Raw genomic sequence first — 13,860 nt, forward strand, 5'->3', positions numbered from 1 at the left:
AAGTTGTTCTAAGCAAAGCATCTGGCTTGATAATGTCACCATTTGTGGATCTAAAACTTGCGCCACCGCCTCTTTTAAATCACTGAGCGCCGTACCACTGAACTGTGACACAGCCGTTCCGGCCGAGTCCGCCATCTTGGAGTCTCCCAACTTCGGACGTTCTCGCTCTTTTTTTAGCAGATTTCATGAAGGCAGGAGTCTTGAGAACGCGTAAGATATCTGTCCATGTAACAGGCAAGTATAGGAAATAAAAAGCAGCTGCAAATCGGCTCAAAACCAGCACTTAAACACGTAGTGGAGAGCAGGGTCCCGGAGCAGGCAGAGAACACAACCTCACCCGCTCATGGCATCACATGACCTCTCAGAACAGTTTTTAAAGATTCCCAAATTGTGATGGATGAGTATAGATCGATATTATTATTGTCCAAAAAATTTCTAATAGTCTGTTCTATCTTCTGGACCACCTTAGGATATTTTAATAGAGTATCGTTTAATTTCCAATACCATATCTCTACCTTAGGATGTCTCCATAATAGGTCCACCCATACTGGAGCATGATCTGCCCAGTTAGTTTCCTCTATTTTAGCATCTGTTAATTTATCTCCCAAGATTTTATCCAACCAGATCATATCAATACTGGCATATACTTTATGTGGGGAAGAGTAATACGTATAATCTCTTCCTAATGTATGTATATTCCGCCATCCATCCATTAAATTTAATACTTCCACAAACTTTTTCAATTGTTTCCTATCTTTTTTGGTTCTATCACCTTTATTACTCGTGGAATCCCAGCGAGGATCAGAAACCAAATTAAAATCCCCTCCTACCAATAATATACCTTCTTGGGTTTTTTAAATTATATTCAAAAGTTCTTCAAAAAATTTCCCTTGGTTAGTATTGGGAGCATAAAGGTTCACCAAAGTCACCTTTTCCCCATTCAATTCCCCCGCCCAAATAATCCATCTCACTCCAGCATCCTTCCATTCATTCTTTGTGAGAATTTTCAGTTTTTTTATCAAATAGTATCCCTACCCCTGCTTTCTTTTTCTCTTTCTTATTGGAAGCCCAAACCCTAACCGGATAATCTTTAAAATGTATCATCCTTTCTCCTGTTTTTTGTAAATGCGTTTCTTGTACATAGTAAATATATTTCAACCTTTTCATTTCCTTTAAAAACAACTGGTGTCCGTTCACATTTAAGCTACCCAATCTTATCTTATTTTCATACATTCTTCCAATAAACTTTTCAATTTATTTTCTTTATTTTTCCTATCCTTACAGACCTTACAGTTTTTCCCCCCCAGGCCTCCTTATCTCCCCAATCAATCCCCCCACATCCATTTAATCACTCCTGTTTAAACCAATTTACCCCCTCCCATTTATCCCTCTCCCCCATCTCCCCAACCCAACCAAACCTTTCTCATCCCGTCTCTGGATCCCGTCTCAGGTCCAGTCAAAGAGACCAGGAATCAGATCCATTTCCAGACATCAGCTTCAAAGAAAGTTAGTCCTGACCTAGTTCTCCACAACTTTATCTATTAACTATCCCATTACCACTTCATTTCTTCAATATATCTAATAATTTTTAAATAAATTTTTTATCATCATCAGTTCTTCTCATTATTATTATAAGCATTTTTATTCTATTTGTCTCTGTAATCTCTTTTTCTGATCCACTCTATGCCATCTCTGGCTTGACGGTCCTGTGGCCGCAGGTTATAATAGTTCAATTTACTGTTTTTCTCCCTCATTAGTCCAAAGTTTGGCCTGTATGAGTAACTGTTGGGCCTCTAACACTGATGTAATTTTGTGTTGGTTGCCTTTCAGCATAAAATAAATCCCAAATGGGTAATGCCATTTATAACGGATATTATTTTGTTGTAAACATTTAATTATTTCACGGCAATCTTGGTGACGTTTCAGTCACTAGAGAGATATCTGCAAACAGTTCCACTTTTGCATTATTACACATCAGATGGCCAATTTTCCTTGCTGCTTGTAGCACTCTCTCTTTCTGTGGATATCTTAAAAAACATGTTATTATATCTCTTGGCCTTTCCAATTTGCGTGGTCCCAGAGCTCAATGTACCCATTCAAATTCTATAATTCGCAATTCTACTTCTGGATTTTCTGTTTGTAGAAACTTATGGCATAAGGACTGTATAAAAGCCGTCGGATCTTTAAGGTCCTCTGATTCCGGAATTCCTCAAAATCTCAAATTATTTTGCCTTGCCCTATTTTCTTCGTCTTTGACTTTAAGAAGTAATTCTATTGATATGTCTATTTGTTTACAATGTTGTTGAATTTCCAATATCTCCTGTTCATGTGTGATAACCCATTCTTCAAATTCCCGGAGACTCTGATTCATATCATCCATTTTTTTAAGTAAACCATCAATATTTACTTTGATATCTGAAGTGAATACTGCTAATGAGAGTTTGATATCAGCCATCCAGTGTTGTAAATCCCCTTTACTGGCTAATACTGAATCTACTGAGGGAGATTCTAATGTGTCTGTTTCTTTTTCAAGTATGTTTGGCTCCACTTCTTCCTATGTTGGGTTTTGTTTTGGAGCTGATGTTTCTACTACATCTTCTGCATGATAAGCAAGCATTTTGAGATCAGGTCTAGGTTTTTTATTAGCCATACTTCCAAGATTACTTAGTTATTTGGATTCTAAGTAATCTAAAAGTTATGCAGTGTGGCTAAATCAGAGTTCTTTTTCAGGTTAAACCTGTTTCATTAGTTATTTCCCCGAATTCAGGTAAGCAATGTTATTCTTATACCTATAATTTATTATCCTTTACACATGGTTCAATATAAGTATTTAATTTAGCTCTTCACCTCCAAAGTATTTTATCTCAATATAGGAGCAAATTTATTTATTTTTTTTTAATTAAGTCACCTTCATACTCCAGGTCTCAACAGTTCTCAATAGGACTTCTTCTCCACCTCTATCAGAAGGCCACAGCTCCATAGACGCAATCCATGTCCAGAACAGCGGCTCACGCTCCTCTTTCACCTCCTCCACGTCTCTCTTTCCTACCACAGTAGGCTGCCAGGGCTCAAGCCACATCTCCACTCCTTCGCTCCTTCTGGCGCCTAACGGGGCTCGTCTACCCCCGCTGCGGGGAAGGCACTCCACAGCCCACACACTTGTGGCGGAGTGCCGCCAACAAAAAGCACAGTTACTTACCGTAACAGGTGTTATCCAGGGACAGCAGGAAGCTATTCTCACATATGGGTGACGTCATCGACGGAGCTCGGATGCGAACGCCTCACAAGCAGACCTGTTTGAAGAAACCAGAAATTTTGAGTCGCCCGCACCACGCATGCGCGAGTGCCTTCCCGCCCAGCGTAGGGCACGTCTCCTCAGTTCAGATAGCTAGCAGAGAAGCCAACCAGGGGAAGTGGGTGGGTTGTGAGAATAGCTGCCTGCTGTCCCTGGATAACACCTGTTACGGTAAGTAACTGTGCTTTATCCCAGGACAAGCAGGCAGCCTATTCTCACATATGGGTGACCTCAAAGCTAACCAGAATGGGATGGTGGGAGTGTTGGCAATTTAGGAGAATAAATTTTGTAATACTGTTTGGCCAAACTGTCCATCCCATCTGGAAAAAGTATCCCGACAATAGTGAGAAGTGAAGGTATGAACCGAGGACCAAATAGCAGCCTTGCAAATTTCCACAATAGGAATAGATTTGAGGAAAGCTACTGAAGCTGCCATTGCTCTGACTTTATGGGCTGTGACTCTACTCTGTAGAGATAATCCAGCCTGGGCATAGCAGAATGTAAACAAGCAACCATCCAGTTGAAGATGGTACGCTTAGAAATAGGATGTCCCAACTTGTTTGGATTGAAGGAGACAAAAAGTTGAGGAGCAGTTCTGTGTGGTTTGGTGCGTTCCAAATAGAAGGCCAAAGCACGTTTACAATTCAGAGTATGAAGAGCTACTTCTCCAGGATGAGAATGAGGCTTTGGAAAAAATACTGGAAGAACAATGGATTGGTTGAGATGAAATTCCGATACCACTTTAGGGAGGAATTTAGGATGAGTATGGAGGACCACCTTGTCATGATGGAAGACAGTGTATCAGCAACTAAAGCTTGTAGCTCACTGACTCTTCGAGCAGAAGTGAGGGCAATGAGAAACACCACTTTCCAAGTGAAATACTTCAGATGAGCCTGGTCAATTGGTTCAAATGGAGGTTTCATCAGTTGAGCAAGAAAACATTGAGATCCCAAACCACAGGAGGTGGTTTGAGAGGAGATTTGACATTGAAAAGGCCTTTCATGAATTTAGAAACCACCGGATGAGCAGCGAGGGGTTTTCCTCCAATAGGCTGATGAAAAGCCGCAACTGCACTGAGATGGACTCGGATCGATGTAGACTTCAGGCCAGAATTGGATAAGTGCAAAAGGTAATCCAAAACAGAAGATAAGGAGAAATGCTGAGGTTCCTTATCATGAGAAAAACACCATGTAGAAAATCTAGTCCATTTTTGGAGATAGCATTGCTTAGTGGTAGGCTTCCTAGAAGCCTCTAAAACGTCTCTTACAGATTGAGAAAACTGAAGAGGGGTTATGTTGAGAGGTACCAAGCTGTCAGGTATAGAGACTGCAGGTTGGGATGAAGCAGAGATCCTTGACTCTGTGTAAGCAGAGAAGGAAAAACTGGTAGAAGGTATGGCTCCCTGCTGCTGAGTTGAAGTAGAAGGGAGTACCAGGGTACTTTCGGCCACCGAGGAGCAATCAGAATCATGGTGGCATGATCGTTCTTCAACTTGACCAGAGTCTTGAGAATGAGAGGGAATGCATACAGGAAGAGATTCGTCCATTCCAGAAGAAAAGCATCTGCCTCGAGGCGATGAGGAGAATAGATCCTGGAGCAGAACTGAGGCAGTTTGTAATTGTGGGGAGCTGCAAAGAGGTCTATCTGAGGCATTCCCCATGGTGAAAAAATGTGATGAAGAGGCGAGGAATGGAGAGTCCATTTGTGAGGTTGCAGAAGACGACTCAAGTTGTCCGCTAAACAATTTGTCGCCCCTTGGATGTAGACAGCTTTGAGGAAAGTGTTGTGATGGATTGCCCAGTCCCAAACCTTCAGAGCTTCTTGACAAAGGGAGGCAGATCCCATCCCTCCCTGTTTGTTGACATAATACATGGTGACTTGGTTGTCCGTCCGAATGAGGACTATCTGGTCGTGAAAATGTTGAAAAGCGTGGAGAGCCTTGAGGACCGCTCCGAGTTCCAACAGATTGATATGACACCGACGATCCGTACTGGTCCAAGGACCTTGAGTACGGAGACCATTGAGATGAGCGCCCCAAGCGTAGGTCGAAGAATCTGTCGTGGGGGGGGCATTTGATGGGGGGGGGGGGCATTTGAAAAAGTAAGCCTCTGGGGAGATTGGAAGAGAGCATCTACCAATGGAGAGACTGCTTCAATGAAGGAGTGACTGTTAAGTGTCGAGAAAGTGGATCACAAACCTGCGTCCATTAAGATGCCAGGGTCCACTGAGGAATTCTGAGGTGAAGTCTGGCAAAAGGAGTCACGTGTACTGTGCAGCCATGTGACCCAGGAGTACCATAATGTGTCTTGCTGAGATGGAAGATCGGGAAGACACTGCATGACAAGAGTTGAAGTAGAGCTTCCAGACGTTGTTGTGGAAGGAATGCTCTGAGTTGAACAGTATCCAGAACAGCTCCGATGAATTGTAGATTCTGAGAGGGCTGAAGGTGGGATTTGGGAAAGTTGATTTCGAATCCCAAACTTTGTAGGAACCAGATAGTCCGTTGGGTTGCTACAATAACCCCGAGATGTTGAATCTTTGATGAGCCAGTCTTCGAGGTAGGGAAATACCTGAAGACCATGGTTCCTTAGAGCTGCTGCTATCACTACAAGGCATTTGGTGAACACCCTGGGAGATGAAGCTAGGCCGAAGGGTAGCACTCTGTATTGGAAATGCAGATTCCCCACCCGAAATCTGAGGTATTGAGGGGAGGCTGGATGAATGGGAATACGAGTGTAGGCCTCCTTGAGATCCAAAGAGCATAACCAGTCATTCTGATCGAGAAGGGGATAAAGGAATGCCAGGGACAACATGCAAAATTTTTCTTTCACTAAAAATTGGTTGAGGGCCCTGAGATCCAGAATGGACCGCATATCACCAGTCTTTTTCGGGATAAGGAAGTAACGGGAGTAAAACCCCTTGTTCTGTTGTTCCAAAGGAACTGGCTCGATAGCATGGAGACGAATCAGAGCTTGAGCTTCCTGAAGAAGGACGGTCTGGGATGAACAGGAAGGATACTCTCTTGGAGGAAGGTCTGGAGGAACCTGAGTGAAATGGAAAGAGTAACCTTCCCTGATGATGGTAAGTACCCAGAGGTCAAATGTAATTGTAGTCCATCGATAGTAAAAAAGATGGAGACGACCCCCTATAGGGAGAAAAGAAGGCAGAGTCAGAACGGTGGAAGTTATGCTCTGTGTTAAACGGTCAAAAAGGCTGAGTAGCCTTAGGTGCAGCAGATGGTTGAGATTTTTGTTGCTTCTGAGGCTGCTGTTTCTTAAGACGAGGGCGATTATAAGGAGCCGTCCTCAGAGCAAAACGCCGCTGATAAGATAGGAGCAGGGCGTGTAGGTTTGGCAGGAGCTGGCTTTGGCTTATGTCTGACAATAAAAGCAAAAGATTTTTCATGATCAGACAATTTCTTTGTGGCTGCCTTGATAGATTCATCGAAGAGATCATTGCCGTCACAAGGAATATTAGCTAAGCGGTCTTGAAGATTAGGGTCCATGTCAATGGTACGAAGCTAGGCAAGGCGACGCATACCTACAAAACAAGCAGCTGCTCGGGCAGACAACTCGAAGGCATCATAAGATGACTGGAGAAGATGCAATCAGACTTGAGATAAAGAAGCAAGGACTTCTTGAAATTCAAGTGCTTTTGAGTATCCAAATAAGTCAAGAAGTTTGGTAATAGAGAAATAAGGAACTCAAAATAAGTAATGAAATGAAAATTATAATTGAGGACTTTAGAGGACATCATGGCATTTTGATAGATGCGACGTCCAAATTTGTCCATATTTTTCCCTTCCCTTCCTAGAGGAACGGTGGCATAAACCTTGGAAGGATGGGACCTCTTCAAGGAGGACTCGACAAGCAGGGATTGATGAGATAACTGTGAGTTGTCAAACCCTTTGCGATGCACAGTTTTATACCTAGAGTCCAATTTTCCTAGAACAGCTGGTATGGTAAAAGGTGTCTCCAGGCATCGACCAAAAGTCTGATTCAAAAGCTTATGAAGAGGAAGCTTAAGTGACTCTGCCGGAGGTTGAGGAAGATGCATGACTTCGAGGTACTCCTTAGAGTATTTGGATCCAGTATCTAATTGAAGATCCAAGTCCACAGCCATCTGCCTGGAGAAGGACTCGAGGATGTCGAGGCAGCATGGGTCGAAGATGAAGCTTCGGCAGGAAAAAAGGCATGAAAAGAATAAGGAGAGTTGAACGAGGCAATCAAAACCGCTGCATCTTCGAGGTTCGGCATTGGAGACCTCGAACAAGGAGTCAGTGTCGAAGTAGGAGTAGATCGAGGTTTAGTTGAAGAAGGTCGTTCTTTAGAAGAAGAACCATGCCTGGAAGGATGCCTCGATGAAAGCCTCAATCGTCGGTGAGAATTGTGCCTGGAAGAAGATCTCGAAGATCGAGAAGACTTCGCCTCAGAGACAGAAGCAGCCGATGCTATCAAAGAATGGATAGGACTGGAGGCTGTAGATCGAAGCTCCAGAGGCTTGGTGGAGGAACCTCAATGCACTCCTAAAGACTCTGTTCCTTGTATAGAGTGTGAGGATTCCTGCCGAGGCACTTGCAAAGATTCTGCTCCTTGCTTTACGTGCTTGGATGCCAGACCAGACACTCGCAGAGACTCTGCTCCATGCAAAGAGTGTGTAAGCTCAGACTGAGGCAAAGGAAGCGGCTCGACCTCGCGGGAGTCTGCTGAATGCCCAGGCTGGTTGAGAGGAAGAAGCTTCAGTCCCATATTAGTAAGGAACTGAATGAATTTCTTCTCCAACATGGTCTGGAAAGAAGCCGGCAAGGATGGATCCCTGTCTGAAACCGGACCACCTGCTCTGGCTGGAGGTTCCACCGAGGCAGTGGGAAAGTGCTTCGACTTAGAAGTCTTAGGCACTTTAATCACTACCGCTGGAACTGTCTGCTGAGCTATCTGACCTGAGGAAACAGGGGAAGATACAGCAGATGTCGTCGAAGAGAGAGCCGCTGCAAACGACGAAGGTCTGATGAGGCTCGAGGTGGAAGCAGTAGAAGCAGGAGGGGCCTCGTTCAAGGTCACCTTCGAAGTCAGGGATCCGAGGAAGAATCAATCCCGAAAAGCTTATCCACCGAAATATGACGACGGTTGAAGGCTCGAGGTTGAAATGTAGCACAGCGCAGGCACGACTTTGGATGATGTTTCGGCCCAAGGCACTTGAGGCAGCAACGGTGTGGGTCCGTAAGAGAAATCGCACGCTGGCACTTGCTACACTTCTTGAAGCCCGTGACAGGCCAGGACATAGAAGGAAAAATAGCCGCCGCAAGATCGAAGCCCTCAGGCTGCGGCCGAGCAGCCTGTCCCTGTAAACGGACGGAAGAGGAAAATATTTTTTTTTTTTTACTAGAAATGAAATAAATAAAATAAGAACAGCGATTTGTGAAGAAAAAATACAAACCGCGGTTCAGAGAAGGCACGAAATTAAACGCAGAGAGTCAAAGACGGACTTCTCGACTCTGCGGAAAACTGAGAAGCATCCTATGCTGGGCGGGAAGGCACTCGCTCATGCGCGGTGCGGGCAACTCAAAACTTCTGGTTTCTTCAAGCAGGTCTGCTTGCGAGACGTCCGCATCCGGGCTCCGTCGATGACGTCACCCATATGTGAGAATAGGCTGCCTGCTTGTCCTGGGATAAGTCCTGGTTCACTCCAGAACAGCTGCCAACCCCCTCGCAGACCGCTTACTCGTGGCAGGATCAATGCTTCCAGGGCTCAGGTCCCTCCTCCACTCCTACGCTCTACCTTGTCCTGGCTGAACTCGTCGGGCTCCGTTAGTGGGAAGCTGCCTCTTCCACATCCCACACACTTGCGGGAAGAAAGCTGCTGAAAAAAGCAGAGGAAATTCTGCTTCATTCTGGGACATCTCAAAGTCAACATTCAGCGAGGCAGTTAACCAATTTTCGCCCCGTTAGTGTGGAGACCGGGTCTGTGCACACACTATTCAGCCATCTACTTCTGCCCCGATCTTATTTTTCTGGTTTCTTTTTCTTATTTGGAAACTGAATATGGATTGGTGGCTAGAGATTTATTTCACTATACTCTTCTCCCTGCAAATCAGTGGTTTCAGTATCCGCGGATTCAGTTATTCACAATTTTTTGGAGGTAAAGGAAAAGTTGCATACCGGACCTCCCTGGACCTTACCTGGTGGTCTAGCGATCTTCTGGTGCTCCTGCCCCGTGCAGATCACTCATACAAAATGGTTGCAGGGAGTTCCCGTCATGGATTTTGGAGTGTATTCTGGTTTTGTATTGTATCTTTTGTTGTTATGCTAATAAAATATTTCAAAAAATAAATAAATGAGACGTGTGGGGCAACTAACCAACTAATGAATGGTGGATAGAGAAGAAAGTACTGTAGTAACTAATACATCTCCCCCCACATGGGGAAAGAAAAATGGAAGCAGGCTAGGAATGAGTAGCCTAATAGTACAGTGGCCTGCAAACCAGGGTAAATGGGTTCAAGTCCAACTGCAGATCCTTGTGAGTCTGGGCAAATCACTTAACCCTCCTTTGCCCCAGGTATAAAATAAGTACCAGTACACAATACGTAACCACAAACAGAAAGGCAGTACTGTATATCAAATCACATCCTCCATTCCACCAAGCTGTTATCAGGGAAACTTCACTTTAAAGTTCTGTTACTATCATTACTTTCCAAGAACTTTAACACAGGGAGTCTCTTACTGCACTGGGGAAAACTTTTATCATCATTCTTCTGCGAGGATATGACTAGTTTTTATTTTAAAAAAAATGCTCACTTGGCTTTTTAGCGCAGTGCAAGTTTATTTATTTCTCTTTTTTAAATAATTTTACATCCACTATTTTCTTTTTCACTCACTCAACATCTCTTCTCACTTACTCCAGACCGCTCTCCCACCTCTCATAAGACATTGTCTTGCTTGTCCATACCTTGGTGCCTCCAAGCCGCAACACCTCGTCTAAAGTCAGCCCATCTTCTTCCGCTATCTCGTCAGCCTCACAATCCTCGGGGTCCCCTGCGAGTGCCATATAATCCCCGTTAACCACTAGCAGTCAACAAAGCCACGCGCCAGAACTGTCCAAAACGAAAGATAGTATTACATCCGGGTCACAAGCAGCGCCCTCTGACCTTCGGCACCGGAATACGACTAGAAAGATTTGGGAAATATAAATTAGAGTAACATTTGCCCTCCCAACCAACTCTATTTTACAAAACAATGTATATAATATGAAGATTAAAGTTTAACAAAAATTGCCTCTTTTAACAGCTTTTGCCGCGAAGTGATGACGTATAAACTAGCGCTGGGCGGTGTAGCTAGCAATATGGAACGTTGCGTTAGTAGGGTTTTGCGTTGCACGTTCTTGTATCCCAGAAATGCCGGTAAGAATTTATCCTGCGTCTGAGCACATAGCAGATAGCAGTGAAGTTTTTCCTGAGTACTGTTGTAAGGGCTTACAATTTGTCGGGCAATAACAGTTGTTTACGTATTTGTGTGCAGTGCTGCCTACATCTACTAGCTATGGAAATAATAATAATTTTATTTTTATATACCGCCAAAGTAGTTCGAGGCGGTTTACAATAAGAAGAGCTGGACAGTCAGCAAAAAAAATAAAAATGAAGTATTTGAATACATGAATATTTGTAGGGAGGAAGAGAGACAGAGTAAAAGTCACATGTAAGTACAATACCGAGAGACATGCAAGTAGAATACCAGGGTAAGGCTTTAAGAGTTCTTGGTTACAAATCGGTTAAACTAGTTTTCTGAAGTTAAGGTAGGATGAGGAGTGATGATGTTACCTAGCCAGCCGTTCTGTTGACTTGCTTGGAAAGCAAGAGTTCTGTCAAGGAATTGGCAGGTTTTTATTATTGGGTGGCTAAACATATGTATTCTGTGTGTAGGCCTGGTGGAACAGTCCAATTTAAAATGGGAGACTAGGTATAGGGGTAACCTGACCATTTATTTTTTTCATCAAAATGGGACATCTATTAATATTCAGCCCCGCCCCCCCCCACCCCCAATTTCATCCATTCATTTTTCATGTACACAAAATATCTTATTAATTCATAATGGTAAACATAAAATTTTAAAAAAACACAAAGCACGCTGTACACAGAGAAAATGTTAATTATCATTTACGAGTTTTGGGTTTTTTCCAAGATGTCAAGGCAGATTACTTTAAAATATGCAATGTCACCTCAGTAACTATAGAAAAATAGACAAATATAGTGCAAAATATAGACAGGAGATATAAATTCTCAAAACGGACACATTTTGATCACTAAATTTAAAATAAAATCATTTTTCCTACCTTTGTTGTCTGGTGATTTCATGAGTCTCTGGTTGCACTTCCTTCTGACTGTGCATCCAATCTTTCTTTCGCATCCAACATTTATTTCACAATCCAGCCCCATCCCCTTTGGATCCAGGTCTCTCTCTCTTTTCCCTCTGTTTCCCTCCCCAGATCCAGTGTCAGTTCTCATTTGTACCTTTGTTCCAGGTCTCCATCTCTCTCTCTCCTCTGTTATGATCTTAAATCTCCCTGTTCTTCCCCAGGGTCTCTCCCTCTATGTCTGAACCTCCCATAGTCCTGCATCTGCCTCCTGTTTTCCATAGTCCTTTATCTGCCTCCTGTCTTTCCCCTTTGGTTCAGGCCTTTCTCTAGTCTTTCTAAACTGCTTACAACCCCCCCCCCCCTTTCTCGCCTCCCTTTCTCCTTCCTTCCCAGCAGATTTTAGCATATCTCTCTCCTCCTTTTTTCCCCTCAAATCTGGTATCTGTCTCCTTCCTCTTTTCCTCCTCCCAGGTCTGGTATCTGTCTCCTCCCCTTCCCCCCTGCTTAGGCATCTCTCTCTCTCTCTCTGCTCCCTTCCTCCTGTTCTTCCTTCTCAATTTATTTTTTGCCTCTGTCTAAATTCTTTCTTAATATTCAGTCCTCAATTTCTCTCTTTCATTGTGTCTACCTATAGCTTGCCACCTCTTTCCCTCACCCCTTCCAATATCTAACTCTATCCTCTTCCCTCAATCCAGCATGTGCCCTTTTTTTCTTTCTTCTCTCCACTTCCTTCCAGCGCCTACTCCCCTCTCTCACCCCCTTCCATTCAATGTCTGCCCCCCTCCCCACACTTCTATTCAGCATCTGTCCACCCTCTCCCCCACACTTCCATTCAGCACCGGTCTCCCTCTCTCACCCCTCCCATCTACTGCCCTCTCTGTCCTTTCCATCCAGTGTCCACCCTCTCTCTGTGTCCACTCTCTCTTTTCCATATGGCAATTTCCCTCTTTCTATGTCCCTTTCAATAAGCTGTCTGTCCTGTGTCCCTTCTCTCCTTTGTACATGATTCATTTCAGCTTCACCCCTCTTCATTTTTCTGTCTCCACCCCTTCCCCTGTGCTCTAGCATCTGTCTCTTCTTCTTTCCTTCCTTCCTTCCTTCCCACTCAACCCCATGGCCTGGCATCATACACATTTCCTTCTCTTCTACCTCTCCCTCCCCCTCCATGCTCTGGCATCTCCTCTCCTTCCTTTCCCTCTGGTCTGGCATCTGTCTCCTTAGTTTCCCTTCCCTTATACCCTGGCACCTCTCTGCTCTCCTCTTCTATCTCTTCTTCCCCCTCCATTATCTGGCATTTTCTCTCCTTCCTTTCTCTCCCTTCCTCCTTCCTTGCCCCTGGTCTGGCATCTGTCTTCTACCCCTCCATGTGCAAGTGATGGGTAAATGCAGATACTCAGAGAGTTGGCCTTAGAGTGCTGGTAAAAAAATTGAAAAATAGGACTTTAGAAGTGGTCCTTTGAATACTGGCTACACTTGTAAGAGAGCCCATAAAATCCTGGCTTTGTAGAATGGTCAGTCACACTGGATGCTAATCGTTTTGAATTTTCTTCTTCTTCTCCTTCCTTAAGGTACATAAATAATCCTTACAGGAAGGAGAAAAAGAAAATCCAAAACGATTAGCATCCAGTGTGACTGATTAGAAGTTGACTGCTTGAGTTTTGTACGCTGGGCGGTTACCTGTCAGTTGCTGTGGCCCTCGGGGTGTGGCGGGCAGTCTGCCACCTTCACGAGCTCTCTTTCTGGTCTGGGCCCATCTCCGTTGCCCAGTAACCCCAGCGGAGGCAGGTAGTGGGTGGGAGATGGTAAAGCATCCTGTTGTCTCCACAGTAACGGCCCGTAAGTGAATTGAACTCAGGCCATGGGTCTATAACACGGTACGCACTGCCTTTCCTTCTCCGAAACAGGAATGACGTAATTTCCTGTTTCGGATGTGAAGGGAAGCCAGTGCGTGCCGTGTTAGAGCCCCGCGGCCTGAGTTTAGTTCGCTTGCAGGCAAGAGGGTAATGAGGGAGTAGAAGGGAGGGAAGAAGACCTCATGAGACAGTCGGGGGGGGGGCGGGAGGCTAGGCCCTGCCCTTTTTGCTCCCCCCCTAACGCTGGTCCTGGGGCAGGAAGACAGCCCCTGTCCCGTTGGCCCCACACCCAGCTTCGGGACGCCGTCTCAAAACGGAACATTTCAGCGTCCCAAAGCTATGCATGGGGACAACGGGACAGGG

At 44.5% G+C, this 13,860-nt stretch overlaps 2 protein-coding genes across 3 annotated transcripts in view; one reads left to right on the plus strand and one right to left on the minus strand.

Annotated features, from left to right (window-relative positions):
- Positions 1-10,527, minus strand: part of CEBPZ (CCAAT enhancer binding protein zeta) — a 348,861-nt gene extending 338,334 nt beyond the window's left edge. Inside the window, exon 1 of the mRNA XM_033935900.1 lies at positions 10,241-10,527. Coding sequence (XP_033791791.1) covers positions 10,241-10,339 — 99 coding nt within the window. The 5' untranslated portion in view covers positions 10,340-10,527. The remainder of the gene's footprint in view (positions 1-10,240) is intronic.
- Positions 10,468-13,860, plus strand: part of NDUFAF7 (NADH:ubiquinone oxidoreductase complex assembly factor 7) — a 268,244-nt gene continuing 264,851 nt past the window's right edge. The window contains exon 1 of one of the 2 annotated variants that reach the window (XM_033935902.1): positions 10,468-10,691. In XM_033935902.1, the coding sequence (XP_033791793.1) occupies positions 10,595-10,691 (97 nt within the window). In that variant the 5' untranslated portion in view covers positions 10,468-10,594. The remainder of the gene's footprint in view (positions 10,692-13,860) is intronic. The other variant, XM_033935906.1, reaches the window with a different exon arrangement.

The sequence above is a fragment of the Geotrypetes seraphini genome, chromosome 3 (assembly GCF_902459505.1).
Source record: "Geotrypetes seraphini chromosome 3, aGeoSer1.1, whole genome shotgun sequence".
NCBI lineage: Eukaryota > Metazoa > Chordata > Amphibia > Gymnophiona > Dermophiidae > Geotrypetes > Geotrypetes seraphini.